Source organism: Ceratotherium simum, chromosome 8, assembly GCF_057802395.1.
Source record: "Ceratotherium simum simum isolate JZ-2026a chromosome 8, ASM5780239v1, whole genome shotgun sequence".
Lineage (NCBI taxonomy): Eukaryota > Metazoa > Chordata > Mammalia > Perissodactyla > Rhinocerotidae > Ceratotherium > Ceratotherium simum.
The window spans coordinates 40,248,146-40,275,809 of record NC_141907.1 but is presented as its reverse complement, the minus strand read 5'-3'; the positions used below and the strand labels follow the sequence as shown (position 1 = coordinate 40,275,809).

Sequence of the window (27,664 nt, the reverse complement as noted above, 5' to 3'; positions counted from 1 at the left end):
CCCATGAGTGGAATTTTTGCTGGGTCAAAGGATGTGTACATTTTAAAATTTTGACAAATATTTCCAACTAATGTTCTAAGGATGTTATGTATTTACTTTCTCATTGGCATTATTTGAGAGTCCTCTTTAGTGGGTAACCTCACCAAAACATGGTGCTATCAGACTTTTTGAACTTTGTAAGTCTGATAGATAGGTAGTATTTCTTTGTTTTTAAGTTGCATTTCTCTTGTGAGTGAGGTTAAGTATGTGAACAGATGTTTATGAGCTATAAACATTTCCTTTTTGTGAACTATCTGTTGATTCTTTGTACATTTTTTTCTATTGGGTAATTGGATTTTTTCCCTCTAATGATCTATAGGAATTCTTTGTATATTAAGAAAATTAGACCTTTGTTTATAATATCTGTTGCAAACATTTTCTCCTATTTTGTCACTTGACCTTCATTCTTCATGGTTGTTTTTTTTTTTTTTACCATGTGTATACTTTTTTATTTATATATGGTTGAATTTACTATTTTTGTTTGTTTTGCTTCTGTATTTTGTATCATATTTAGAAAGGTTTGGGCTTGTTAAAAAAACTACCATATTTTCTTCTAGAACTTTTTTTCCCCCTAGGATTTTGGTGATTTTATTTTTTTGTATTTAAATCTTTAAAGCGTTTAGGATTCATTGAGGTAATGATCTCACTTAATTTTTCCTGCAAACAATCTAATTGTCCCAACACCAAATATTGTATTCCATCTTTGCTGCAATATTTGAATTTCTGCCCTTATTATTTTCCATGCGTATTTGTGTCTATTTCTGTGTTTTCTTTACTGATATAGTGATGTGGACTAATCAAGAATTATTTATTTCTCCATATGAACATTGTAATCAGCTTAATGAATTTTAAAAAAAGTTTCTGTTTTTAGGAGGGCATCATGTTAAATTTGTAGAATTTAGGGAGCATTGATATCTTCATGTGGTTGAGTACATAAATGTTAACTGTTAGAATTTCTCAAAATTCAAATCTAGGCCCTCTTCTTTACTTATGTCTTCCTAGGTAATTGACTTTGTTTCATGAACTTGGTTACTTTCTATATGCTGATGCCGTCCAAATTTATATCTTCAGGCTAGTCTCTTCTGTGTTCTTCAAGTCTCTGTTAGTCAACATCTTCTCTTTTATGGCTTCCAGGAACTTCAAACTCAACATGACCAAAATATGTCCTTCCGTTTAAATTTTGTGTTCCCATTGTGTTCCCCTTTTCAGAGAATGGTACCAGCATCCATCATCCATGTACACAAACTAGAAACCTAGGAGTCATCCGTGATACCTCTTTTCTGTCTCCTCCTCTGGGCACTTTCTCATTCTCCCTTCCTGCCACCCGATCATATGACTTATGACCACTCTTTGGAAAGTGTCATGGAGAGAGTTCAGGCTCTGGAGCCACACTGCTGGGCTTGAATCCTAGTTGTGTGACCCTGGGCAAGGGGGAGGCTTACCTTTCTTTAAAACAATCTAATTACAAATGAAAACAAAAACAAAACCAACTCACAAATCCAAACTGCTTATCACATATAAGATTTCTAATATTTTGTATGTATACTTTTTTTTTTAATTGTAGGAGAAGCCATTATCTAGATCTCTTCAGAGGGGTGAAGATCTTCAGTTTGACCAGGTATGCCAATTTTGGAGGAATATTTTTTCCTGAAAGGAAAATGTTTGTTATAACAGTCTGGTCCAAATATATCCAATATTAAGAAATTCCTTTATTTTGTTTAGTGATTCTATATATCTTTATACACTAGATTCAGTCTGGAATTGGTGGTTTGTTTTTTAACAAACAAATAGAATGAGCTATGAACTGTGGACCATAGTTCATAGAATGAGCTGTGAACCTTATTGATTTCTGTTCATTTAGCGTTTTAAAATGTCTTACTTTTTCATTGTTCATCTCTTTAGTGTGCCCTTTGAAATTTTCTCAGCATGTTTCCAATTACATCTCTCAATCTTTCCTTGTGTAGCAGTTTTTACGTAATAATATTTTATCTTTTAACATTTATTTTTTCCTGTTGCAATATCAGAACCTTTATAACAGAATACCAGTATCTAAAAATCAGTGTGATATTCCTCTAATGTTAATTCTTTCCTCTTGGCTGAGATTAACTGTTTGATCTTGTGTTAATTTCGTCATAATTATGTTTGCTCAACAATTATTTTATTATATGTTGATTACAAAAATCAATAACCCAGATTAGCTTTCTGTTGCCATCTACTATTCCTGAACTACTTTCCTCATAATTATGTATCTAGGAAGTAGAAGTTAATGTTCATATTAATTTACTTGATTAGATAAAGCTGACTGGTTAGAATTGCTTGGTGGAGACTTACCAAAATGTTGTGTTTCTGGATCCCAGTCCAGTTCTGCTGAACCAGAATCACCAAGAGCAGTGCTCTGGCACCTGCATTTTACAATAGCTCCCTAGGTGATTCTGGTGCACACACTTAGTAAATAGCCACTGGTCTACGAAGAAACCATAAGTAGAAGGGCGAGTCCTCTGTTAACAGTAATATTAAGATCACCTTATATAATGCTTTTCAAATCTTAATGCCACTACAAAAGGTATTAACTATTACTAATTATTAATTAATTATTTATCTATTAATATATTATTTTAAAGGTATTTAGATTATTCACATCTTGAGTCTGCTTCACTAATGATGAATGAATGAATGTACAATCAGAATTGAAATCCTATTGAACAACATTTTAAGGAAAATTTCCATTTGTTTTCTTATGTAAGTGATCAGTAAAACTATAAATGATCATGCTTCATAGCTTGATTTTTTTTTTGTCACAGTAAAAAGCTATGTATGTTATAAACTGGTTTAATATATATTTATAGTAGCAGATAGTGTTTTATTTTTCTTGCTTTAGATAATAAAAGTGATTTCGTTTGAGTGATACTGTTCATTCTTAATAAGATGTATTTAAAAACATAGTTAAATAAAATTAGAATCTTGTTTTTATTTTAATTCCCTATACTAGAAACTATTTACCTTTGAAATTATGGTAATTTAGAAATAAAAGCATGATTAAAGAAAGGCAGAGATAATGAAAAAGAGAACAGCCTACACAATCAAATAAACTTTCATTCTTTTCTATTTTCCTGGATGAAGTGCATTTTGAAGTTATATGAACAATAGAAAATATTTAGGGAAATTAAATGTTTAATTCCTATTGGTATCAATTTATCTTCATTAACTGACTAAAGTCATGGAACTGAAAGAGACCTTGAGTATTCCTGCAACCTATAGTTTGTTAGTTAAGAAAAAAAAATGAAGCATGTTTGACTGTATGCTGATTTTAAAATATTAATTTTATGAGTAATGGGTTGAATCAGATACAGAAATTCTTATGAAGAGAGAATTTTTTTCTTGGGATCCTCAAGATGAAGAGTGACCTTAGGGATTACTAATGGTAGCTGGTGTGCCTCTTACCACCACTGCAGGCAAGTTGAGTTCATTCATGAAATGAATCTGATATTCACCTAAAATTCAAATAGTTTTGGTGATGCCTCAAATTGAGTAGCAATTGTTCATCCCACTATATTTCTCTTTATGTGTGCATTTATATATTCTAAGCTTTTTAAAAGCTTGTTTATAATACACTTCTACTATGTTTATTTGTGGGTATCACAAATTAATTATAATTCTCTGTTCTGTGTCATAGCAGTACAAAGTAAACTGGAGCTTTTCCCACAGTTCTAACATAATATAGTCTTCTTTGTTTCTACATCTCTTCATTCATTCTAGTGGGAACATTTTAGAATCTTTTGTTCATGTGAGCACAGAGGAATTGTCCAGGGCAGGAAGTAGATATGGTTTTTTCATGTTATGTGTAACAGTTCTCCCAGAGGTATCCATGTGTATAATCAGGGATGTTACTGATGGGCATGTTTTTACACCTGTGAGTGGCATATGGAGGTGGCAAAAAGGTTGAAAGCCACTGAGCTAAACTGAATGGATTTGGGTAAAGTTTAATAGTGGGTTAAATTTCTTAGCTCACTTTATTGCTTGGGTAAACCCTTAGTCTTTATTTTTATTTTAAAACACAAATTGCATTTGAGTTACTATGTGTTGTTCTACAAGTGTTAATCATTTCTAGATGATTACTAATAGAGTTAGGAGTGTGGAACTTAGATGTTGTATTTTATTTTCGGGTAATATCTTGTCTTTTCAGTTGATAAGCTCTATGAGCTCAGTAGCAGAGCACTGTCTCCCTTCCTTACTTCGCACCTTGTTTGACTGGTACAGACGCCAGAACGGAACTGAAGATGAATCTTATGAATATAGGCCTCGGTCTAGCACAAAGTCTAAGGGGTAAGTGGCTTATTTCCCAGGGCTTTACCTGGAATCGAAACACTTCCTATGAAGCTTGTGATAGTGTTATCAACTGAAGCTTGTTACTGTTTGGTTTCTAAGCAAAAACATTGATTACTTTCATTATGAAGGTGATAGTACGGGGAAAGGATAGTCCATACTTAAATTGTAAAGCGAGGGAAGGTACCAGTTAAACTAGGTGCAACTCTGCAGTACTCATCACTGGGACTAGTTGTGAAAATCAGTTTCAGGAGTGCCGTTACAGCACTTCAGTGAGTAATAGTTTTAATTTTAATAGTTTTAATAGCTTTAATAATTATAGAAGAAGTTAAGAAAATATTCAAAGAAGGTCCCATTTATGTGGTTTGTGAAGGGAAACAATTGTTGTGATGCAGGAAGACTGCCCAAACCCTGTATTATAATAGCACGAGACTCTTCTTGGTGCTGAGGTCCGAGAATTGTCTTCACCTCCTTCCAATGTCCCAGGGAGATCCTGGCTTAACATAAAACATCTATTTGTGTTCAGGTGATGGTCCATGGTTTCAAATTGGACTTCAGTAGATGCCGCTTGTGATTTTTCGACTTAGATTTGTGAGAAAGTTATCTGGCACTGTATTTTCATCAGAAAAGTTCTTACTTTTATTTTAGTTCTTAATAAAAAAAATAATACTAATCAAATATGGAGCAATGTTAGGATTTCTAAATGAAATTTAAAATATTTTTCTTTCTCTTATAATTCTTTTAGATTAGGTTTAATTTCTGACAGATGTAATAGTGAAATGTGTGTATAAATAGCTAATGTACAAAAATAGAAAGAACATGAGAACATGTAATACATACATTGGGTTATTAAAAAAAACTTGTACTAGCAATTGTTGTAGGACACCATACCATATTTATTAGGAGTTCAGTAAGTAACATGAACTACTAACCAATAGCTATTTTAAAACTTAAGTCTTGATGCAATCCTAATTTGGGATTCTTGTTTCAGGGATGAACAGCAACGTGAAAGAGATTATCTTCTTGAAAGGAGAGATTTAGCAGTAGATTTCATTTTTTGTTTAGTTTTAGTTGAAGTTCTAAAGCAGGTAAGCTCTTTTATTTCTGCAAAGTCTGTATTTATTATTCTTTGCTTATGCCTTCATGTTTTAGTTACTTTGTTTAGGTATTACGTCTGAAATTCTGGTGCACATAAACTAAATTCTTGTAATTTAATTGCACTCTTTTCAGTGCAATTAAATTGTGCCTGGGACTTTGATGTCCTATACCTATCACTCCCATTCTTTTTACTTTGTATGCCGTCTAAGATATGAAATCTTGTTAGCAAAACTGAACTGAATACAAATTGTGTTAAATATGGGTTTTTAGCTGCAAATATAATCTGTCTGTCATTCACCTATTTCAATCTACTTTCAAACAATTTCTCTTCCTAAACCCTGAAGCTTGCATTCCCGCATGTAATAGTTGTGCAGTTAGAGTTGAGGAATGGTGGAGATTTGACATGGGTAAGACTGAATTGTCAATTGCAAATGGTTTTCAGATAAGTGATAATGCCTCAGGATAATAAATTATTTATGTTTATTCATTCAATGAATATTAGAATGCCTACTGTTTGCTGGCATTGTTCTAGCACTGCACTCAAGAGCTTGACATCCAAATGGCATAGACAGTAAAGATATAAATACATAATATAATGTCAGGTATCATGTATATTTTTACTATTCAAAATCAGGACAAGTATACATATAAGTACCTGTACTGATTTTGAAAGTAGTTTTTTATAGTTTGTAGTCTTTAGAAAGTTATGTATCATTCAAAGATGATCTGTATATTTCCAACCATGCACGTTGTAATGTTTTGAAAAGTTAGGAAAGCTAAAAGAAAAAAATCCTATTTTGCATATGACATGTTTGGACAGGGAGTTTTGTTTCTGTTATATAAAATGAAATAGAGTATATAATATGACAATAAAGAGCAAATGTAAGATATAAAAGTTAATTAATAGTCTATTTTTTGATCTAGCCAATATAAAAATATTTGCATTATATGATCATTTATACCTTGCCTTTGTTTTTACAGTATATGTCAAAAGACATTGAAATCTACGAATAAAAATGTTAAATATGTAAAATTAATAAATGAGTTAATCAAAGGTAAAAGCACTGTAATTTGTACCTTTCATTAAGGTTTTTTTTTTTTTTAATTTTGTTTATTGCAGTAACATTGGTTTATGACATTGTAAAAATTTCAGGTGTACATCTCTGTACTTCTATTTCTGCATAGATTACATCATGTTCACCACCAAAATACTAATTACAACCCATCACCACACACATGTGCTGAATTATCCCTTTCACCCTCCTCCCTCCCCCCTTCCCCTCTGGTCACCACCAATCCAATCTCTGTCCCTATGTGTTTGTTTATTGTTGTTATTATCTACTACTTAATGAAGGAAATCATACGGTATTTGACCTTCTCCCTCTGACTTATTTCACTTTGCATTATACCCTCAATGTCCATCCATGTTGTCACAAATGGCTGGATTTCATCGTTTCTTATGGCTGAGTAGTATTCCATTGTGTATATATACCACAGCTTCTTTATCCATTCGTCCCTTGATGGGCACTTAGGTTGCTTCCAAGTCGTGGCTATTGTGAATAACGCTGCAATGAACACAGGGGTGCATGTACCTCTACAAATTGGTGCTTTCGAGTTCTTTGGATAAATACCCAACAGTGGAATAGCTGGATCATATGGTAGTTCTATCCTTGATTTTTTGAGGAATCTCTATACTGTTTTCCATAGTGGCTGCACCAGTTTGCACTCCCACCAGCAGTGTATGAGAGTTCCCTTCTCTCCACATCCTCTCCAACACATGTTGTTTCCTGTCTTGTTAATTATTGCCATTCTGATGGGCGTGAGGTGATATCTCATTGTAGTTTTGATTTGCATTTCCCTGATAATTAGTGATTTTGAACATCTTTTCATGTGTCTGTTGGCCATCTGTATATCTTCTTTGGAGAAATGTCTGTTCAGGTCTTTTGCCCATTTTTTAATTGGGTTGTTAGTTTTTTTGTTGTTGAGATGCATGAGTTCTTTATATATTTTGGACATTAAGCCCTTATCAGAAGTATGGTTTGCAAATATCTTCTCCCAATTGTTAGGTTGTCTTTTCGTTTTGTTGATGGTTTCCTTTGCTGTGCAGAAGCTTTTTAGTTTGATGTAGTCCCATTTGTTTATTTTTTCTCTTGTTTCTCTTGCCGGGTCAGACGTGGTGTTTGAAAAGATGTTGCTAAGACCGATGTCGAAGAGCGTACTGCCTATGTTTTCTTCTAGAAGTTTCACAGTTTCAGGTCTTACATTCAAGTCTTTAATCCATTTGGAGTTAATTTTTGTGTATGGTGTAAGGTAAGGGTCTACTTTCATTTTTTTGCATATGGCTATCCAGTTTTCCCAACACCATTTGTTGAAGAGACTTTCTTTTCCCCATTGTATGTTCTTGGCTCCTTTGTCAAAGATTAGCTGTCCATAGATGTGTGGGTTTATTTTTGGGCTTTCGATTCTATTCCATTGATCTGTGTGTCTGTTTTTGTGCCAGTACCATGCTGTTTTGGTTACTATAGCTTTGTAGTATATTTTTAAATCAAGGAGTGTGATACCTCCAGCTTTGTTCTTTTTTCTCAGGATTCCTTTAGCTATTCGGGGTCTTTTGTTGTTCCATATAAATTTTAGGATTCTTTGTTCTATTTCTGTGAAAAATGTTGTTGGAACGTTGATAGGGATTGCATTGAATCTATAGATGGCTTTAGGAAGTATGGACATCTTAACTATGTTAATTCTTCCAATCCAAGAGCACGGAATATCTTTCCATTTCTTTGTGTCTTCTTCAATTTGTTTCAGCAGTGTTTTATAGTTTTCGGTGTACAGATCTTTCACCTCTTTGGTTAAGTTTATTCCTAGGTATTTTATTCTTTTTGTTGCAATTGTAAATGGGATTGTATTCTTAATTTCTCTTTCTGCTACTTCATTGTTAGCGTACAGAAATGCAACTGATTTTTGTATGTTGATTTTGTATCCTGCAACTTTACCATATTCGTTTATTACTTCTAAAAGTTTTCTGGTGGATTCTTTAGGGTTTTCTATATATAAAATCATGTCATCTGCAAATAGTGACAGTTCACTTCTTCCTTTCCAATTTGGATCCCTTTTATTTCTTTCTCTTGCCTGATTGCTCTGGCTAGGACTTCCAGTACTATGTTAAATAAGAGTGGTGACAGTGGGCATCCTTGTCTGCTTCCTGTTCTTAGAGGGATGGCTTTCAGTTTTTCACCATTGAGGATGATATTAGCTGTGGGTTTCTCATATATGGTCTTTATTATGTTGAGATACTTTCCTTCTATACCCATTTTATTCAGAGTTTTTATCATAAATGGATGCTGTATCTTGTCAAACGCTTTCTCTGCATCTATTGAGATGATCATGTGATTTTTATTCTTCATTTTATTAATGTGGTGTATTACGTTGATTGATTTGCGAATGTTAAACCATCCCTGCATCCCTGGAATAAATCCCACTTGATCATGGTGTATAATCTTTTTAACATATTGTTGTATGCGATTTGCTAGTATTTTGTTGAGGATTTTGCATCGATGTTCATCAGTGATATTGGCCTGTAATTTTCTTTCTTTGTGTTGTCCTTGTCTGGTTTTGGTATCAGGGTAATGTTGGCTTCGTAGAATGAGTTAGGGAGCTTCCCCTCCTCCTCAATTTTTTGGAAGAATTTGAGAAGGATAGGTATTAAGTCTTCTTTGAATGTTTGGTAGAATTCACCAGGGAAGCCGTCTGGTCCTGGACTTTTATTTTTGGGGAGGTTTGTGATTACTGTTTCGATCTCCTTACTGGTGATTGGTCTATTCAAATTCTCTACTTCTTCTTGATCCAGTTTTGGAAGGTTGTATGATTCTAAGAATTTATCCATTTCTTCCAGATTGTCGAATTGGTTGGCATATAGCTTTTCATAGTATTCTCTTATAATCTTCTGTATTTCCGAGGTGTCTGTTGTAACCTCTCCTCTTTCATTTCTGATTTTACTTATTTGTGCCTTCTCTCTTTTTTTCTTGGTGAGTCTAGCTAAAGATTTGTCAATTTTGTTGACCTTTTCAAAGAACCAGCTCTTGGTTTTATTAATTTTTTCTATTGTTTTTTTGGTCTCTATTTCATTTATTTCTGCTCTGATTTTTATTATTTCCCTTCTTCTACTGATTCATTAAGGTTTTTTAGTAGATGTGGGAAAGAAATTTCCTCTGGGAGTTGTGCTAACAAGCCAGATTTGCTTTCTGTGATCTCTTAGTTTAGCTGGGATCCTAAGACCCTAAATCCGAAGTACCTAGGGATAGGAGGAGCTGAGGACCAGAAACACCATAGACCGTGAATGGACTAGGGCTCATAGTGGTTGATCGCTAGCATCTCTTGTGTGCTAAATGTAGGTCATTTAAGTGGTTTGATCACCAGCATTTGCACTTCTTTGCTTAGTTAAATAGTACAGAGTTTCTTCTTCCAGCTGGAGAAATTGAAAACTCCCTACACTGACATTCAGGGCCCTCCCTGATCCGGCTCCATTGTGCCTTCTCTCCTTTGTTTCCCATGACATTCTTCTCCTTGACAATCAGTCTCTCTTCTCATCTAAAAGTTGCCCCTAATTGCACTGGCTTCAAAAGTTCAACGCACAGACAACCCCATGGAGGTTTTTCTTTCTCCTCTTCCCCTCTCTTTTCTCCTGTCCTTTCCCCCTCCTCACTGTCTTCATGTTCATCCTCCTTCTCCTCCTCCTCCCTTTAAAAAATAATCCAGATATCTCTGCTGTAGAAAGAAACATCAGGATCTATAAACTTAAAGAACATTCTTTCAGTAGGCTCATTTTTCTTTCTTTCTTTTTTTTTTTTTTGTGAGGAAGATCAGCCCTGAGCTAACATCCATGCCAATCCTCCTCTTTTTGCTGAGGAAGACTGGCCCTGAGCTAACATCTATTGCCAATCCTCCTTCTTTTTTTTTTTCCCCTTTTTCTTCCCAAAGCCCCAGTAGATAGTTGTATGTTGTAGTTGCACATCCTTCTAGTTGCTGTATGTGGGACACCGCCTCAGCATGGCCGGACAAGCGGTGCATTGGTGCGTGCCCAGGATCTGAACCTCGGGCCACCAGTAGTGGAGTGAGCGGACTTAAGCGCTAAGCCACCGGGCCGGCCCCCAGTGGGCTCATTTTTCAAGTCCACTGCACAAAATCCTTTCAGACCCATCGTTCACATGGATTCAGAGTGTGAAAAAGAGAAATACAGTGGCTCTGATAGCTCATCTTTGCTTTTGGGTCTGTCACCATATTATTCCAACCTTCAATACCCTTTCCACTTACCTTTTCTCTCTTTTACCATTAACCTCAAACCTTTATTCAAATGCACTCATCAAAAAATAAAATATATCACCAAAAACATAGAAATACTTTATTTATTTAAAATGCTATGTAGGTTTTTTTCCCCTAGTAAAAGGCAAGTCTTTTTAGCATCTTCAAAACTAATAAAAATACAGAAAATGAAGTAAAAATCAATAGAACTTTCTGAAATATCATGACAAACTAACCCAATTTTCTTCCATATCAAATGATGTAGAGTTTAATAGATCCAGAGAGTAATCAATGTAATATATCTTGAATTTAATAGGACTTTTACTTTTGTCCCACATAATGTACACATATTAAAATGTGATTCACTTTTATTTTGATGAGATGGACAGTCCCAGGAGCATTGAAGTATTGATACATAGTTGGTTCAGTCTTAAGGAGGAGTAAATATTCCTTGTGGGTTAGTCCTTGACCTCATATATTATAACTTATTTGTTTCTTGAATAATTTGTCATATCTTTAGTGATAATCACACATGTTTACAACTCTTCATATTGCATAAAGACTCTATGTCCTTAGTATCAGCTGGTCATTATAATAAACTGGGAGATCGCCATGGCAAGAGTTTCCATCCCAGCTGTATCATTTACTTGCTGTGTAACTTGGGCAGGTTATTACCCACTAACTCTTTCGGCCTCTGTAAAAGAGGGATGGTAATAGCATCATTTTTGTGGAATCATGAGAATTAAAACAATAATGCCTGAGACGTGAAAAGTACCCAATAAATGTTATCTATTTTCATTTTGCAGATAAAGAAATGTTCTTGGTTGTAGTGATTTGCTGAAGATTATAAAGCTAATCCACTTTTTACTCCCAAGTTTTCTCCTTTTAATAATAAAAATAAAATTATTTTTCTTGGTAAAATCAGTAATACAAAATTAGGTGGAATGGCCAGTATTTTATAAAATTAAAATTTTAATCATAACAAGTTAGACAAATAATTGAATTAGTATAAATATCATGAAATTAAATAGTGTGATTTGCCATGGCAACAAAATTAATTCAAGATGATAGAGGACTAAGGTTATTTTTTCAAGAAAATCAGAAGAATAATTTTGGGTCATGGCTGACTACAAATTTTAGCATGTTAATACCAAAGGCTTGACAATCCATGATAAAAGTATATTTAAACAACAGTGTAGCATTTAGAAACTCTGAAGCAATTTTCTTTCTGTATTGAATTTTAGTCATTTATTCATTGAAACAAACAAGAAGATTGGAAAACAGCCTTGTGAGCCATTTAAAGCTCTTGGCTTAGTTTTATCATTGCTATTGCGAAGTATCAGAAAGTGGAGTAGATCCTTAGTATTTTCAGATTTAACATTAGCATTTTAGATGCTGATGGGCAGCCCCAAAGGTTGTGGGGTTATTTGTGATTTTGCTGAGGCATGAATTTATTCACTCTCCTTTGTGTTGAAGGCTGGTCATTTGGGTAATGAGCGAGCCTCGCTGACTCCCTAGGTTCCATATCTTAACCTGGTTTTGTTGTTTTTCACTTTCATGATGTGATGGAAGCTTTAAATTTTTGAAGGTGGTAGTGGGACTAGTCTTGGAATAAAACTTGGGTAATCTTTAGAGTCTACTAGATAGATCCTTCTTGAATGTCCAAGGAGAACTAGAGCTGCTTCTAAAATCACACGAATGACAAGATCTGAAAAATTCTTGATACAAAGATGGGAATATTTTCCCATGAAAGTAGACCTTATGCCCTATAAACTGAAATGGGATTCTTCCCCGCCCCCCCCCCGCCTTTTTTTTTTTGAGATTCAGTTTGGAAATGTTTTTTTACTATTAAAAATAAGGGGAGAAATAGAGAGTTCAAAAATATGTGTGCATTCCTATGTTTGTTCTTTAAATAAAATTTTTAGAGATTGTACTCTTTTTCTTCCAAAAAGTAAAAATCTATTTCTTCTTTCACTTCTGTTTCCCTGTCTCTTTTCCAGCTGTAATATAAAACTGAAAGTTTTCTTTCCTCATTTGTTTCATTTGTTAAGTGCATTTTCATATATCAGAAACTGGGCACACAGTATATTCTAGAGAAGTACGCACTAACTTCTGAACTTTCGTTCCCTCATCTGTAAAACAGGGGACAAATATCTACCTTGTAAGGCTGTTGTAAGTGTTTATAAATAATGTATATCGAAATGCCTAACCAATACCTGGCACACAGACACGTAGAAAGTAGTGATGGTGGCAGTAGTAGGGCAGTAATAAAGAGCACACGGCATGGCTAAGTGGTGTCCCTATTGTCATTGTTAGACTTCAGACATAACTTGAGCAAATAAAGACTATTGAGGAGAAATTGTAGGTTTGAGTCACCTTGATTTTCATATCCCTGGCCTAGAGCACACCAAACATCCCAGTGAGGAAATCGATGTCGTAAAACTACAATGCAGCACAGTAAGGGGGGTACAAAAAGTTAAATCATGTAAAATGCAGTGTTGCATTATTGCACGGTCACTGAGATTTCTGGGGCCAGCCTGCATGATTAGCTCTGTGAGTTCTGGAATAAGTTCTGGGAGTCTGGCTGCTTGATCCAAGTACAGCCTCTTCCTGGCTAAAATTTGGCATCACCTAGTGGTGGATGCCTGCTCTGTTTTAACTATCAGTGGGATAGGCACGTGGCTGACTAGGACACACAGGACAACAGCAGAGATTCCGGTGATCTTTTTGTTACCTCGAGGCTAGGAGAATACATCTGCCTCCCTGCTTCCCTAAGGGGCTCTGGTGTCCTGCCATTTTTCCCTACCAGGCCTCCCCCTCAATATCTCCGTCCTATATTCTAGTCCTTTCATCTGCCCTACATTCTCAGGAGGTAAGAACTTTGGTCTGGTGCCTTTTAGAAAAAGATTGAAAAAGTGAGAGAACAATAATCAATCTTCAGCTGTATTATACCCAATTTTGCATTCTCTCGGGGCTAGTAATTTTAGGGTTCTAATCTAATATCTATGTTTTACAGGTGGGGAAGTGGAAACTTCCTCAAAGTTACATAATTAGTATTAAAAAAGAAGCTTTGGTTTGATTAGACTAATCCAAAATCTGTGGTCTTTCTACATTTTTATCATTATAATGAAGGAAATGTTTTTATTTATTGTATAAAGGTTTGATTAGACTTTGCCTGTGATAAATTGAGCAGCTTTGTGTGTATATAAGGGAGCACTTTGGAGATACTGTTTTTTAATTTCTTCTTAATATGAGATGAATGTTGTGGTCCTAGAAAGAGGTACTCAGGGTACCAAGTAAAAGATTGCCATGCCTCTACTTAATTGATCAGCCAATATTCTGAAATTCCTGTATCAGTAAGATGTGATTGTTATACTTTTATAATGATGGGATGTGTTTGCCTATAAAAGATTGAAAAGCTTCTTGTGGTTATGCAGTCAATCATAAAATTCCTAGTTAAGTATCCGTAATTGCTAGAGAAGTTCTGGGTTTAACATTTCAGATTACCAAAGTGGGACAAAGGTTAAAATTATTCTAGAGTCTCTGACTTCCTGAACTTTATTATGTAGAATAAATTCAGTTCCTGCCCTGGTATTAACAAAACCTCAGCTTTACAAACTGAAGAATAAACATCATTTCTTTCCTGTATCATCCGGTTACTTTTAAAAGGTTCGTTGAGACCTAGAAAGGTGGAGTTTGGATTACAGCTGCTTCCTCACGTAATCCCTATTTGATTTTGTGGTGGGGTAGTATAGGAATCTCCCTCACAGTGCATTTTCTTCAAATTCGATTCCAGGTTCAGGCCTTTAGGACAGTCCCAATTTCTAGGAAATCTGAGACTAATGCTCTCTCTGCTCCTCCTCTGGTCTACAATAAGTACCCAGCCACTTAGCCAAGATGAGGCTAAGGCCGTGGATCTCGGAGTAAAGGTTCACGTGAGCGTGTCAAAGCTGTATCAGCTGCTGTGCCTTCCTGTTCTTGGGACAGTGTTGTAAAAGTGGTGCCAGTGTTCTCCCCAGTGTTGTGTGAATTTAGTCACCTTCCCGTTGAGATGAATAAATGTAAATGAATAGTTACTTATTGGATTTCTTGTCCCTCATTATAATTTCATTGTGGTCACTCTTATGTAATGTCTCTCTCATATTTAGTAGTTTTGAACTAGTTCCTGATCATTATTCAGGACTAAATTCAGCCTCCTCCTGATAGACTCCTGATTTACCTTTGTAAGAAATGAATTATCTTCATTTTTATAAAAGTCTCTCCTTTATCAAACCCTCAAGAAGCATTCTGACCATCTTTGAGTAATTAGAATTCTCTACTGTCAGGGGCCGGCCCCGTGGCTAGCGGTTAAGTGTGTGCGCTCCGCTACTGGCGGCCCAGGTTCAGATCCCGAGCGCCCACCAACCACCGCTTCTCCGGCCATGCTGAGGCTGCGTCCCACATACAGCAACTAGAAGGATGTGCAACTATGACATACAACTATCTACTGGGGCTTTGGGGAGAAAAAGGAGGAGGATTGGCAATAGATGTTAACTCAGAGCCAGTCTTCCTCAGCAAAAACGAGGAGGATTAGCGTGGATGTTAGCTCAGGGCTGATCTTCCTCAAAAAAAAAAAAAAATTCTCTACTGTTTTTTCCCCAGTCTAGTGTGTGGCTTTTTTGGTTATATTTAATATCTCTATTACAGTCTCATCCTATTAATAAGGTGTTCTATCTTGTTAAAAATTTTAAGCAAATGTGGAATTTCTGTGTGTTTTGTTTAATTGGACCCCAAGGCCACAGAATTGGATAAATCGTGATCATGGGTCAAGACACACTGTTGTCGTTGGTCTCTGCATGGCTGCCTATGTATTTATTTGTTACAAATATAATGATTACTTTGAGGCCACCACCTGAGACCCTGAGAACTAGACTCTCACTTACAATTTAAGCCTAATTATGTGAATCTCTCCTAGTTCACTCCCTGGCTACTCTCTTACGATTATACTGAGTTTTATGTTAATTGTTCCCTTAACTTTAAAAAATGTTTTCATATATATTCGAATAATACATTAAGTTTTTCTCGTTTTTGAGCTTTCTAAAAAAATATATCATACTGTTTTTTGTCCTCTGGGACTTATTTTTTCACTCAGCATTATATTATTAAGATTAATCCATGAAGTATGTAGCTATACATCGTTATTTTCTTAGGCATGTAATTGATAGTGTAGTGGAGCTCCACCCTCTTAGATTCAGTAAGTGGGGCACTGCAAATTAAACTGACAACCATCAGATTAACAGAATTATGTATGCATCTGGAGGCCTTCATAGAAAACATGTGAAGACTCAAAGAAGGATTAGACTTGAGAACTTATTTTAACAAAGAGCAATACATTGTGGAGAAGTAATTAAAAAAAGCAAAAGGATTTGGGGCTTCTAGAGGGGGTAAATTGGGTTAAGGTAAATATATAGGGGAAACTAATGGAAGATAAGGGCTATTTAGTAAGATTTGTTTGTGCAGACCCATCTCAGTACTGACTTTCTGTTTCTACTGTTAATGGTTGTTCTCCACTTCTTGGTATGGGAAAGGGGAGGGGAGACTGCTTTTAGGCAGAAAGAGGGAGGTAGAGAGCTTTTCCTGCATCTGCTCTTTCTCAGTTGCCTTCGGTTCAAAATAATCCTTATACCAAAGTGCCATATTTTGTGGTGTCATACTTTGATCCCCTTCACTAGATTGCAGGCTACGTAAAAAATAGATTTAAACTTCCACCAGCAGTGTATACAAAACCTCATTCATTTACGTTCTCTCTATTATTTGGTATTGTCAGACTTAATTTTTTCCCGTTGAATAGGTATAAAATGATACTTTGTGTATTTTTATTCTGCTTATTACTAATGAAATCAAGCATTTCTTGATATGTTTATGGTCTTAGGAATAAGTATAACAAAGGACAAAAATAAAAAATTACAAAACTTTGCTGAAAGCCTTTAAAGAAGTGCAAAGATATTCCATCTAAATGTAACAATACAGTTATCCCGAAATTGGTCTGTAGATTCATTGCAACTCCAATAAAAATCCTAACAGTTTTTGTGGAGCTTGAAAAGATGACTCTAAATTGAATGTGGAAGAACAATGGGCTAAGAGTAGCCAAGCTATGTCTGCAGAAAAATAAGGGGGAACTTGTAGTACGAGACATCAGAACTTATTATTAAGCTGTCATAATTAAGACAGCATGGTTTTGGTACAGACATATACAAATTGGTAGATCAGAATAGAGAGCTCAGAAACAGACCCACACGTATGTAGAATACATATCAGTGATGACTTGTATACTCTTTGACCCATCACTTCCTCCTTTTGGACTCTCCAATGGACCTATAGAAGGATATAATGTTAAATGCACAAGATTTGTATTGTATAACATTATATATGTTGCGTATTGAAAATTTGGAATGAAATGTTCGTTAATAGGGAGCTCATTAAATGAATTAAAATATATATACTGAGTATTATATGACTGTTAAAAAGTATGAGGAGCTCTAAGTAGTAACATGGAAAGATGCATTATTCTGTTAAGTAAAAATAAGATGTGTGGCTTATATGTGGAATCTAAACAAACAAAACAAAACAAAACACCAAGCTTGTAGATACAGAGAGCAGATTGGTGGTTGCCAGAGGCGAGGGTGTGGGAGGTGGGTAAAATGAGTGAAGGGAGTCAAAAGGTACAGACTTCCAGTTATAAAAAAAAAATAAGTCATGGGGATGTAATGTACAGCATGGCAACTGTAGTTGATAATACTGTATTGCATATTTGAAAGTTGCTAAGAGTAAATCTTAAAAGTTCTCATCACAACAAAAAAAATTCTGTAACTATGTATGTCACTATGGTGACAGATGTTAACTAGACTTATTATGGTGATCATTTCGCAAATATGGAATCATTATGTTGTACACCTGAAAATAATATAATGCTGTATGTCAATTATACCTCAATAAAACATTTTAAAAAGGTATGTGGGTGTGTGTAGGAAGAAGTCTGGAAGGATATACACCAAGTTGTTAATAGTGATTATATTTGGGGGAGGGGGCAAGGATTTTACTTTCTGGTTTAAATATTTTGATTTGTTTTACATATTAGAAACTAGTGTGTAATTGTCAAGGAACTAAGCAAAACAAAGATATTAAGTGACAAATTTCTAATACTAATAAAGCCATGAATCATTTAAAATTGTCAGAAAAGTTGGTGTCTTTTTTGGCTTGTCCATGATAGAAAAGTGGACTATGTGGAATGTGGGGTTGGCTCAGTCAAAGGCTGTTTTCCTATAGATGTTGCATAAAGTTATACATGAGTGTCTTTTTAACTTTCTGACAGTAACAATTGTAACAACAACAATAATGGCTGCTTTTTCCCCTACATAGTCCATAGATGAATGATTGTGACTTTGAAGCTAATATTCTTCAATTTAGAGCTTGTTGAATTAGATGAGTAACTAAATTCTTAGAGAAAATAATAGCATTCTTAGAAAAAGGGAAGATTGACAAATTGGTAATGGATCATAACATGAAAATTAAAATTGCTTTAATTAGTTGAAATGTTGAGAATACTCATAAAAGACATAATTTATTTAGTTTTTACTTACTTGATAATTTTTTTTTATTCTAGATTCCTGTTCATCCTGTGCCCGATCCCTTAGTTCATGAAGTTCTAAACTTAGCTTTTAAGCACTTTAAACATAAGGAAGGGTAAGTGAAATACTAATTTGGTATTGTTGCTTTTCTCTGCAGTCCAAGTTTAAAATGTTTAAATATAATTTGAATTCTCATTGATCATTTGTTTATTGAGTTCAAAGCAATTATCTTCCTATTTTTTTTGAATCCACACAAAATGCTTATAGAAAAGATTTTGTAAAAATAATTCTTAAAACCATTGATTGGAGTTTTAAGAATCAGAAGGTTAAATTTCATTGCAAATTAAAATGTAGAGATAAAAGAAAATTCATGTGGTTTTTATCATCCTATAAATGAATCTTCAGAGAAAATTATACAACACTGATAAGGAATTTTCAGATTTATTAAGAGTTTATAGAAATATTTAATGAAATATTACATTTGTTCTCTTTATTTTAGATATTCAGGAACCAACACTGGGAATGTGCATATTATTGCAGATCTATATGCAGAGGTGATAGGGGTTCTTGCCCAATCAAAGTAAGTTTTAAAAATCACTGATTTTGATTTGCTTTGTGTTTTAGAATGAATGCTTCATTACTAACTAATATAATAGACACTGACAGTTTTAGGTCTACTATTTTTTTCATAGAGTTATTATGAAATCTACTCTATACCTTTTATTACTTAGCTGATCTATTCCTTAGAGGATTTTTAAGTAACACTCATACCTTAATTTCACAACTTGTTTTCATTTATTTGAGGTTTTCCATAAACGTCTGAATTGAAGATGTCAAAAATTGCCTTTATAGTCAGAACATTACCTTATTCCCCATTTTTAACAATTCTATGAGAAGTGTTTTTAAAAATTTTTGTTTTAGAACTCTTTACAGAGCTAATAATTACTTTTAATATTTTCCAGTTGAGTGCTTTTGTTTCTGAAATAGCAACACAATGCCTTCCTTCTAATCATCTTATTTGTCTTAATACTAAACAGAGTTTTGAATAGGTAGAAGAAATACCAAAAAGGAAAGATAAAAGATACTAGATTACTCCATAAAATGTTTTGTTCATTAGGACTTACACTCAATGAGTTGTATTGAACCATCACTATAGTAAACAATAAAATAAGCTGGTCTTTAGTATTTTGTGGTTGCTCTAAAAACTGTGGAAGATTTTGAATTTCCTTTGTTGCTACTGGGAAATTTCTGAGCTAACAAGTATCAGTTCAGATTTTCTTGGATGCTGTTTAAAGAGTCTTTGGCCCTGAAATCACCATATGACAACCTGTCTAAATTCTAAGAAGGGAAGCACAATTATTGTTAATGTTTAGTAGTTTAGATTTTAATATTAAGTAATGTATTTTATTTAGTGTGTTTTTTATCTTTTGTTCAGACACTAGGGACCTTTGTATAACTAATGCTATAGAACTTAGAACATAATTTGAGAATTTTAAATGATTTAGACATAGACAATAATATCTTAATCTCTCATTTACATTTAATCAATAATGAATCCCTCATCAGGAATATAAACACAAAAACATAGGCATAAGCAATAATATATTTGTTTTAATGGCATGGTAGTTCATGACATTTTAATTTTGATCAAAAATGAATTTCTCTCAGGAATATAGATTAAAATTCCAAATAGTACATTAGCAAGTTGGGTCTAGGAGAATACTATATATCACAACTAAGTTAAATCTAGGACGGTAAGGATGGTAAATCCAAATGGGCAGTAAATTTATGACATGACGCTCAGCCTCACTGGTCTAATTGTAAGAGAAGTGCCACTTGGAGCAATATTGAGGTGTTTTCCACCCGTACATATAATGAGCATGGGAGAAAACGTGGACAGATCCGTGTTAGGTGAGCCTGATAGCACCGACATTTGAGGGGGCGAGGGAGGGGAGAAAGAAAGGCTGGGGGGTGTATTAGAATCTTGTCTATGCATGTCCTTTGATTGTAGTGACTATTAATTATTATAAGAAATTTAATAAAGGAACAATCTTAGATTCTAATATTATTGCAATGGGAAGTTTTTTTTATTCACTTTATATTTTCTTTATAAAATGCAAAGGAATGCTTTCATGGAAAATGGTATTGTATTCTCAAAGACTCAAATGGAAATAGATAAGTAATACTTCCTATTATGTGTCCATATTTCATTAATATGTAATTGTCTTTTTCCCCACTGTAGTCAATGACCATTGGAAAGTTTGCTTCATGTGTCATTTTTAACTTTCAGGAACTAGTTTCTCCAAGTAACATTAACAGTAAAATCTTTAGTTGTTTCATAATATAAAGAAGGAGAAAATGAAGAATGATTGATTAATAAATTATCAGATATCTTTTTCCAGTGTAAGCAAAGGAAAAACCTAGTAGCCTTAACAGCTGTGGTCATTTGAATCCAGGATGGTGCTCACATTTCAAAAGCTCACATTTGGCTTCTTTAGCTTATTTACATTGTGAGACCAGTGTCCCCCCACTCCTCCTCTTCCGTTTTTCTACAGTGTAAGGGGATATTAATTTCAAGTGATAATTAGTATCCTACAACTGATTGGTTTATCTCTTTGAACAAATGTGTGGTCTCCAGTCTGCCCTCCATGTAAGTCAAATTGCAGACTTTATAAAAAGGAGCCTTAAAAATTAGAGACACTCTCTGATTTACATGGGGATGTTTTATGGGTGGGTTATTTGATCTTATTTTTGTGATGATTATTAATTATTAAATGGTAATGGTGCTGTGTTGATGATATTATAGGAATAAAGAAATCCTACTATTTCCCCTTAAGGAACTTCTGATTTTAAAATAAACGAACAGCAAATTTAGAATAACGAATAATTTTGTTTTCCTCTGAATGCTTTTCTAGTCATTTTGATGAGGGCAGAGAAAAGATGTTTAGGTAAAACACCTTTTGATTTCAACGTTAAACATCATGGGGGAAATTCGTATTTTAGTGTATATCTCATGATGTATCAATGTATATTAAAGGTTTCAGGCTGTGAGGAAGAAGTTTGTGACAGAACTAAAAGAACTGCGACAAAAGGAGCAAAGTCCACACGTGGTACAAAGTGTCATCAGCTTAATAATGGGAATGAAATTTTTCCGAGTGAAAATGTATCCTGTAGAAGATTTTGAAGCATCGTTTCAGTTCATGCAGGTGATATACCTTCTCAATTGCAGTGATTAGAATTCGCCTAACAGTGGTTCTTCTTGCTCTTCATGACTTTTTAAAGAAACAAAATATATATAAATCAGTGACATTGTTATTGATTCCTTATTCCGAATGTTAAGTTTTCACAAGTATGAAGTAACTTTTTTTTTGGTGAGGAAGATTAGCCGTGAGCTAACATCCATTGCGAATCCTCCTCTTTTTTTGCTGAGGAAGATTTGCCCTGGGCTAACATCCGTGCCCATCTTCCTCTACTTTATATGTGGGATGCCACCACAGCGTGGCTTGATAAGCGGTGCGTCGGTCCACGCCCGGGATCTGAACCTATGAGCTCTGGGCTGCCAAAGCAGAGCACAAGAACTTAATCGCTAAGCCACCAGGCCGGCCCCAACTTTTTTTTTTTTGATGTGAGCATGTTTTGACCTTAGCTCTTTGGTACAATTGCAGAATATTTAAAAAATTATTGTGGTATTAAAAATTCTTTAATCTTCCTCTTTTGTTAATCTAATATGGCTTTTTCCTCCCCTCAAGGAATGTGCTCAGTATTTCTTAGAAGTAAAAGATAAGGATATAAAACATGCACTTGCTGGTTTATTTGTGGAGATTCTTATCCCTGTAGCTGCTGTAAGTATATTTTTACTTTTATATTGTATTTTGAAAGTGCCTTTTCACTGAAGATGTTGCCGCATGAAATGCATGTTCTTACCTTCTGGTAATCTCTTAGACAATGAAGCAGAAACTTTGAATATAATGTGGGTATGGGGAAAATGGTTGTTAGACAAATAGCAGAAGAGCGTTGATCAGTCTTTTAATTAAAAGAACAAGCCCAAGCTCTTAAGATTCAGAGACTGTTAGGAGGGCAGAGTGTTTGCATCCCAGCAGTAATGGTTGCCTCAAGTAGCTGCATTTACTTGTGGCTTTTGCTCCTTACAAAATGGCAGCCATTTTAATAGCCTCTGAGGAGTTTAAAAGTACTGTAACATATGTCCTGGAATTTACAGGACTGTCTTGATTTTAAGTGTTCCGTTCCGATTCATCATGCCTGTCAAAAGATGTATTCTAAATTATTTAGAAATTATGATTGCTATAAATATCATTGCAGTAACTTCTAGGGAAGCAGATTTATAGAAGCTTTTCTTGGTGTAAATGCAGTATGTTATTCAAAAGTAATTTTGCAATTACTGGTAACACAGCATGCTATACATAGGACTCAGGGATTTTATTTTATTTTTATTTATTTATTTTTTTATTTATTTATTTATTTTTTATTATAAGATTTTATTTATTTTATTTTTTCCCCCCAAAGCCCCAGTAGATAGTTGTATGTCATAGCTGCACATCCTTCTAGTTGCTGTATGTGGGACTCGGCCTCAGGATGGACGGAGAAGTGGTGCCTCGATGCGCACCCGGGATCCGAACCCGGGCCACCAGCATTGCAGCGTGCGCACTTAACCACCAAGCCACAGGGCCGGCCCTCAGGGATTTTAGAATACTTAGAGACATGCTCATTTCTTTTTGTTTCCTGGGTTTTTTCCCCACTCAGGTTTTCTGTATGATGTGTGATACGCTACTCACTTTCAGTATACTACATGTTGCTATATAATGATATTCTTTTTTTATATATATTATTATTTTATTTTCAAGAAGACTTATGGAGGTAAAATTGACCTACAATAAATTACACATATTTAAAGTGTACAATTTGACATATGTATATATATGCCTGTGAAACTATCACCACAATCAAGATAAGGTACATATCAATCACACCCTAAAAGTTTCTTCATGTTCTTTGTTAATCCCTCCCTCCCACTCACTCTACCTTGTTCTCGAGCAACCACTCATCTTCTTTTTATCCCTCTACATTAGTTTTGGGTCTCCTAGAATTTTATAATAATGAAATCTTACGGTACGAACTCTTTTTTCCAGCTTTTTTCACTCTGCATTATTATTTTGAATTTCAACTATGTTGTAGAATATGTCAGTAGGTTATTCCTTTTTCATTGTTGAGTAGTATTTCATTGTATGAATATATCACAGTTTGGTTATGTGTTCATCTGTTTTTGGACTTTGGGTTTCCAGTTTTGGGCAGCTATAAAGAAAGCTGCTATGAACATTCATTCATGTACAAATCTGTGTATGGACATATGCTTTTATTTCCATTTGGTGAATACGTAGGAGTGGAATTACTGGACCAAATAGTAGATTTAACTCTTAAAGAAATTGCCAAACTAGGTTCCAAAGTGGTTGTACCATTTTGGATTCCACAAGCAGTGTGTGAGAGTTCTAGTTCCTCCAAATCCTCACCAACACTTGCTTTGGCCTGTCTTTTTAGTTTTAGCCATTCTAATAGGTGTGTCATGATATCTCATTGTGGTTTTTATTTGCATTTTCCGGATGACTAATGATTTTGAGCGTCTTTTCATGTCCTTATTTGCTGTCCATATATTTTCTTGGTGAAATATCTGTTGAAATCTTTTTTTTTTTTTTTTTACCATTTTTTAATTGGGATATTTGTTTTCTGATGGAATTTTGAGAGAGAGATTTTTTATGTGTTCTGGGTACAAGTATTTTATCAGATGGTGCTTCATGAATATTTTCTCCTAGCTCATGATTTGTCTTTTAATTATCTTAACTGTGTCTTTGGAAGAGAAGAAGTTTTTAATTTTGATGAAGTCTGATTTATCAATTTGTTCTTTTGTAAATTGTGCTTTTGGGTTCATATCCTAAGAAGTCTTGACTGAACCCAAGGTCACAAAAGTTTTCTCCTATATTTCAGTTTTAGAGTTTACTTTTAGGTCAATGATCCATTTTGAGTTAATTTTGTATATGGTATGAGGTACGGACTGAAATTTTGTTGTGTTTTGTTTAATTTTTTGTTTTGTTTTTGCATATGATATTCAGTTGTTCCCGCATTATTTGACCATTTGTTAACAAGACAATTCTTTCCAAGTAACTTAGTTCCTTTGTCTAAGAAACCAATTGACTCTATGCGTGGGGGTGTATTTCTGACTCTATTCTGTTCCAATATCTATGTGTATATTCTTACAACAATAGCATACTATCTAAATTACTGTAATAAGTTTAGAAGGCAGGTAGTGTACATCTTCCAACTTTATACTTTTTCAAAGTTATTTTGGCTATTCTGGGTCCATTGCATTTCCATATAAATTTTAGAATCACCTAGCCAGTTAAAAAAACTGCTGGGATTTGAATTGGGATTTCATTCAATTAATAAATAAATTGGGAAGGCAGACATCTTAACATAGATTTTTGCAATTCATGAACGTAGTTTCTCTCTTGTTTTACTTAGGTCGTTATTTTCTGTCAACAATGTTTTGTACTTTTCAGTGTACAGATCTTGAACATATTTTGTAAAATTTATCCTTAGGCATTTCATATTTTTATGCTGTTGTAAATGGCATTGTTTTAAAATTTCCTTTTCCTGGTGTTCAAAATACTTTTCAATGTGTATATTTTATTTTATTTTTGCCTTATTGCACTGGCAAGGACTTTCAGTACAAGGATAAATAGAAATGAAGAGAGCAGACTTCCCTGCCTCCTTTCACTTTTCTCTAAAATCTACTTTATCTGATATTAATATAGCCACTCTAGCTTTCTTTTGATTGTGTAAGGATAGTATATCTTTTTCCATTCCTTTACTTTTAACCTACTTGTGTTTTTATATTTAAAGTACATTTTTTTGGAGGCAGAATATGGCTGGGTCTTGCTTTTTTATCTAGTCTTCCAATCTCTGCCTTTTTTTTTTTTTTAACAGTTTTATTTATTTATTTATTTTTTTGTGAGGAAGATCAGCCCTGAGCTAACATCCATGCTAATCCTCCTCTTTTTGCTGGGGAAAACCAGCTCTGAGCTAGCATCTATTGCCAATCCTCCTCCTTCCCCCCCACCCCAAAGCCCCAGTAGATAGTTGTACGTCATAGTTGCACATCCTTCTAGTTGCTGTGTGTGGGACGCTGCCTCAGCACGGCCGGAGAAGCGGTGCGTCGGTGCACGCCTGGGATCCGAACCCCGGGCCGCCAGTGGCGAAGCGCGTGCACTTAACCGCTAAGCCACAGGGCTGGCCTCAATCTCTGTCTTTTAATTGGGGACGACGTTCATTTAATATGATTATTGATACAGTTATTTGAAATCTGTTATCTTCTGATTACATTTTTTATTTTGTTTTTTGTTCCCTTTTTCTCCTTTTTTTTTTTTGCTTTCTTTTGGATTAATTGAATATTTTCATGATTCTTTTATCTCCTTTGTTGGCTTATTAGTTATATTTCATTGTTTTGTCATTCTGTTGTTTATGGTATACATCTTTAACTTACACTGACTACTTCAAGCAGTGTTATACCATTCATGGGTAGTATAAGAACCTTACGATGGTATATACTTCCATTTCTACCCTGTCCTCGAAGACCTTGCCTCATTTTCCATTCCTCAGGGATTACTTTCTTTTGTTGACTGATATACAGTGTTTTGCATATCATTTCATATATTTTGTTCATTTTTTGGTTGTTTCAGATGGTAGGTTAAATCCAGCCACCTTTATTGCCATCTTGGCTAGAAATGGAAGTTAGTAACATGCTGTTTATTCGGGGTTTATTCTATTTAAAAATTTTGAAAATGAAAAAATTTGTTTTCATGTTGAATCAAATTGAACTGTTTTTGGTTTCATTTTTAAATATTGAATTAATTGACTTGTGATCTGTGTGTTCATCTGTACTGGTTTGTGGTATTTAGGTCCTATCTTTAGAGCATGTTTAGAAAAGGTGAACAGGAAATTTCAAGAAAAGTTAAAATTTAAAATATTAGTGACATAGTGATTAGCATGATTTTTTTACCTTTCTTGAATGTTTACTTATAGTTAAATATTTGAAGATTTTTTTTAATGGGTACAAACAAAAGTCATGAATTATAGCTTTGCAAGTAGTTTGAGTCAGATAGCCCCCACCCTCCCACCGTAGTTTTTAGCCATGTAAATAGGTTCATTTTATCAAAAGAAAATAGACTATCATTTATAAAACCATATCAGCTTTAGTCTATTATCATTAGTACATGTACTTCAATTTCTTTTCCTAGAAATGGTTTGAATTACTGCTTATTCACCCCAGACTGTCGCTTGTGCTTCCCCCTTATCTGAAAATCTGTTTTTGCCAATTATCTAACTGGTATTGTGTTATAGTTTTTAAGGTGATTCATCAAAAGGAACAGGTTGTAGGAAGAAAGATCTTTGACAATGTTCCATTGTAACTATATTGCCTAAGTCTTGTTTTATGCCATGTTTGTTTTTGCGATTTATTTGTTTGCTAAGGCAGCCCTAACAAAGTACCACAAACTAGGTGGCTTAAACAGCAAAAATTTATTGTCTTAACAGTTAGGGAGGCTAGATGTCTGAGACCAGGGTGTTGGCAGGTTGATTCCTGCCGAGGGCTGTGAGGAACAGTCTGTTCCATGCCTCTCACCTAACTTCTGGTGGTTTACTGACAACCTTGGGCGTTCCTTGGCCTGTAGAACCATCACCTGTTCTCTACCTTCATCTTCACATGGCATTCTCCTTGTGTGCATGTCTTTGTCCAAATTTCCCCCTTTGTTTAAGGACACCAGTCATGTTGGAGTAGGGGGTCCTCCTAATCCAATATGACCTTATCCTAACTTAACTAATTACCTCTGCACCAACCTTTTCCCAAATAAGGTCACATTATGAGGTACTCAGAGTTGGGACTTCAATATATGAATTTTGTAGGGACACGGTTCAACTCATAACACCTGCCTCTGCACATAGAGATCCATCTGTCTGGAACATTCTTGCCTCTCTAATAACCTCCCGCCCCCCTTTGCCTGGTAGGACTCTACTTATTGGTTCATTATATGTATTGCATGCTTTCTGTGTGTCAGGGTTTCTTCTATGCACAGAGAATACAACAATGACTAAGGTAGGAAACACTCCCTGCTCTTAAGAGCTTACTTCTAGTGTGGAAAATAGGCAATAAACTAGTATGTAAAATATGTAGATGGTGGTAAGTGCTATGGAGAAATGTAAAGCAGGGTAGAGGGATAAGAATTACTGAAGGGGTA

The 27,664-nt window shown here is 34.7% G+C and overlaps 1 protein-coding gene across 10 annotated transcripts in view; it reads left to right on the top strand.

Moving 5' to 3' along the window:
• Nucleotides 1–27,664, top strand: part of FRYL (FRY like transcription coactivator) — a 248,264-nt gene that overhangs the window by 121,468 nt on the left and 99,132 nt on the right. For all 10 annotated transcript variants that reach the window (XM_087434284.1, XM_087434283.1, XM_087434278.1 and 7 more), the window contains 7 exons: nt 1,604–1,657; nt 4,223–4,362; nt 5,354–5,450; nt 18,398–18,477; nt 18,862–18,942; nt 21,400–21,568; nt 22,112–22,204. In XM_087434284.1, coding sequence (XP_087290410.1) covers nt 1,604–1,657; nt 4,223–4,362; nt 5,354–5,450; nt 18,398–18,477; nt 18,862–18,942; nt 21,400–21,568; nt 22,112–22,204 — 714 coding nt within the window. The remainder of the gene's footprint in view (nt 1–1,603; nt 1,658–4,222; nt 4,363–5,353; nt 5,451–18,397; nt 18,478–18,861; nt 18,943–21,399; nt 21,569–22,111; nt 22,205–27,664) is intronic.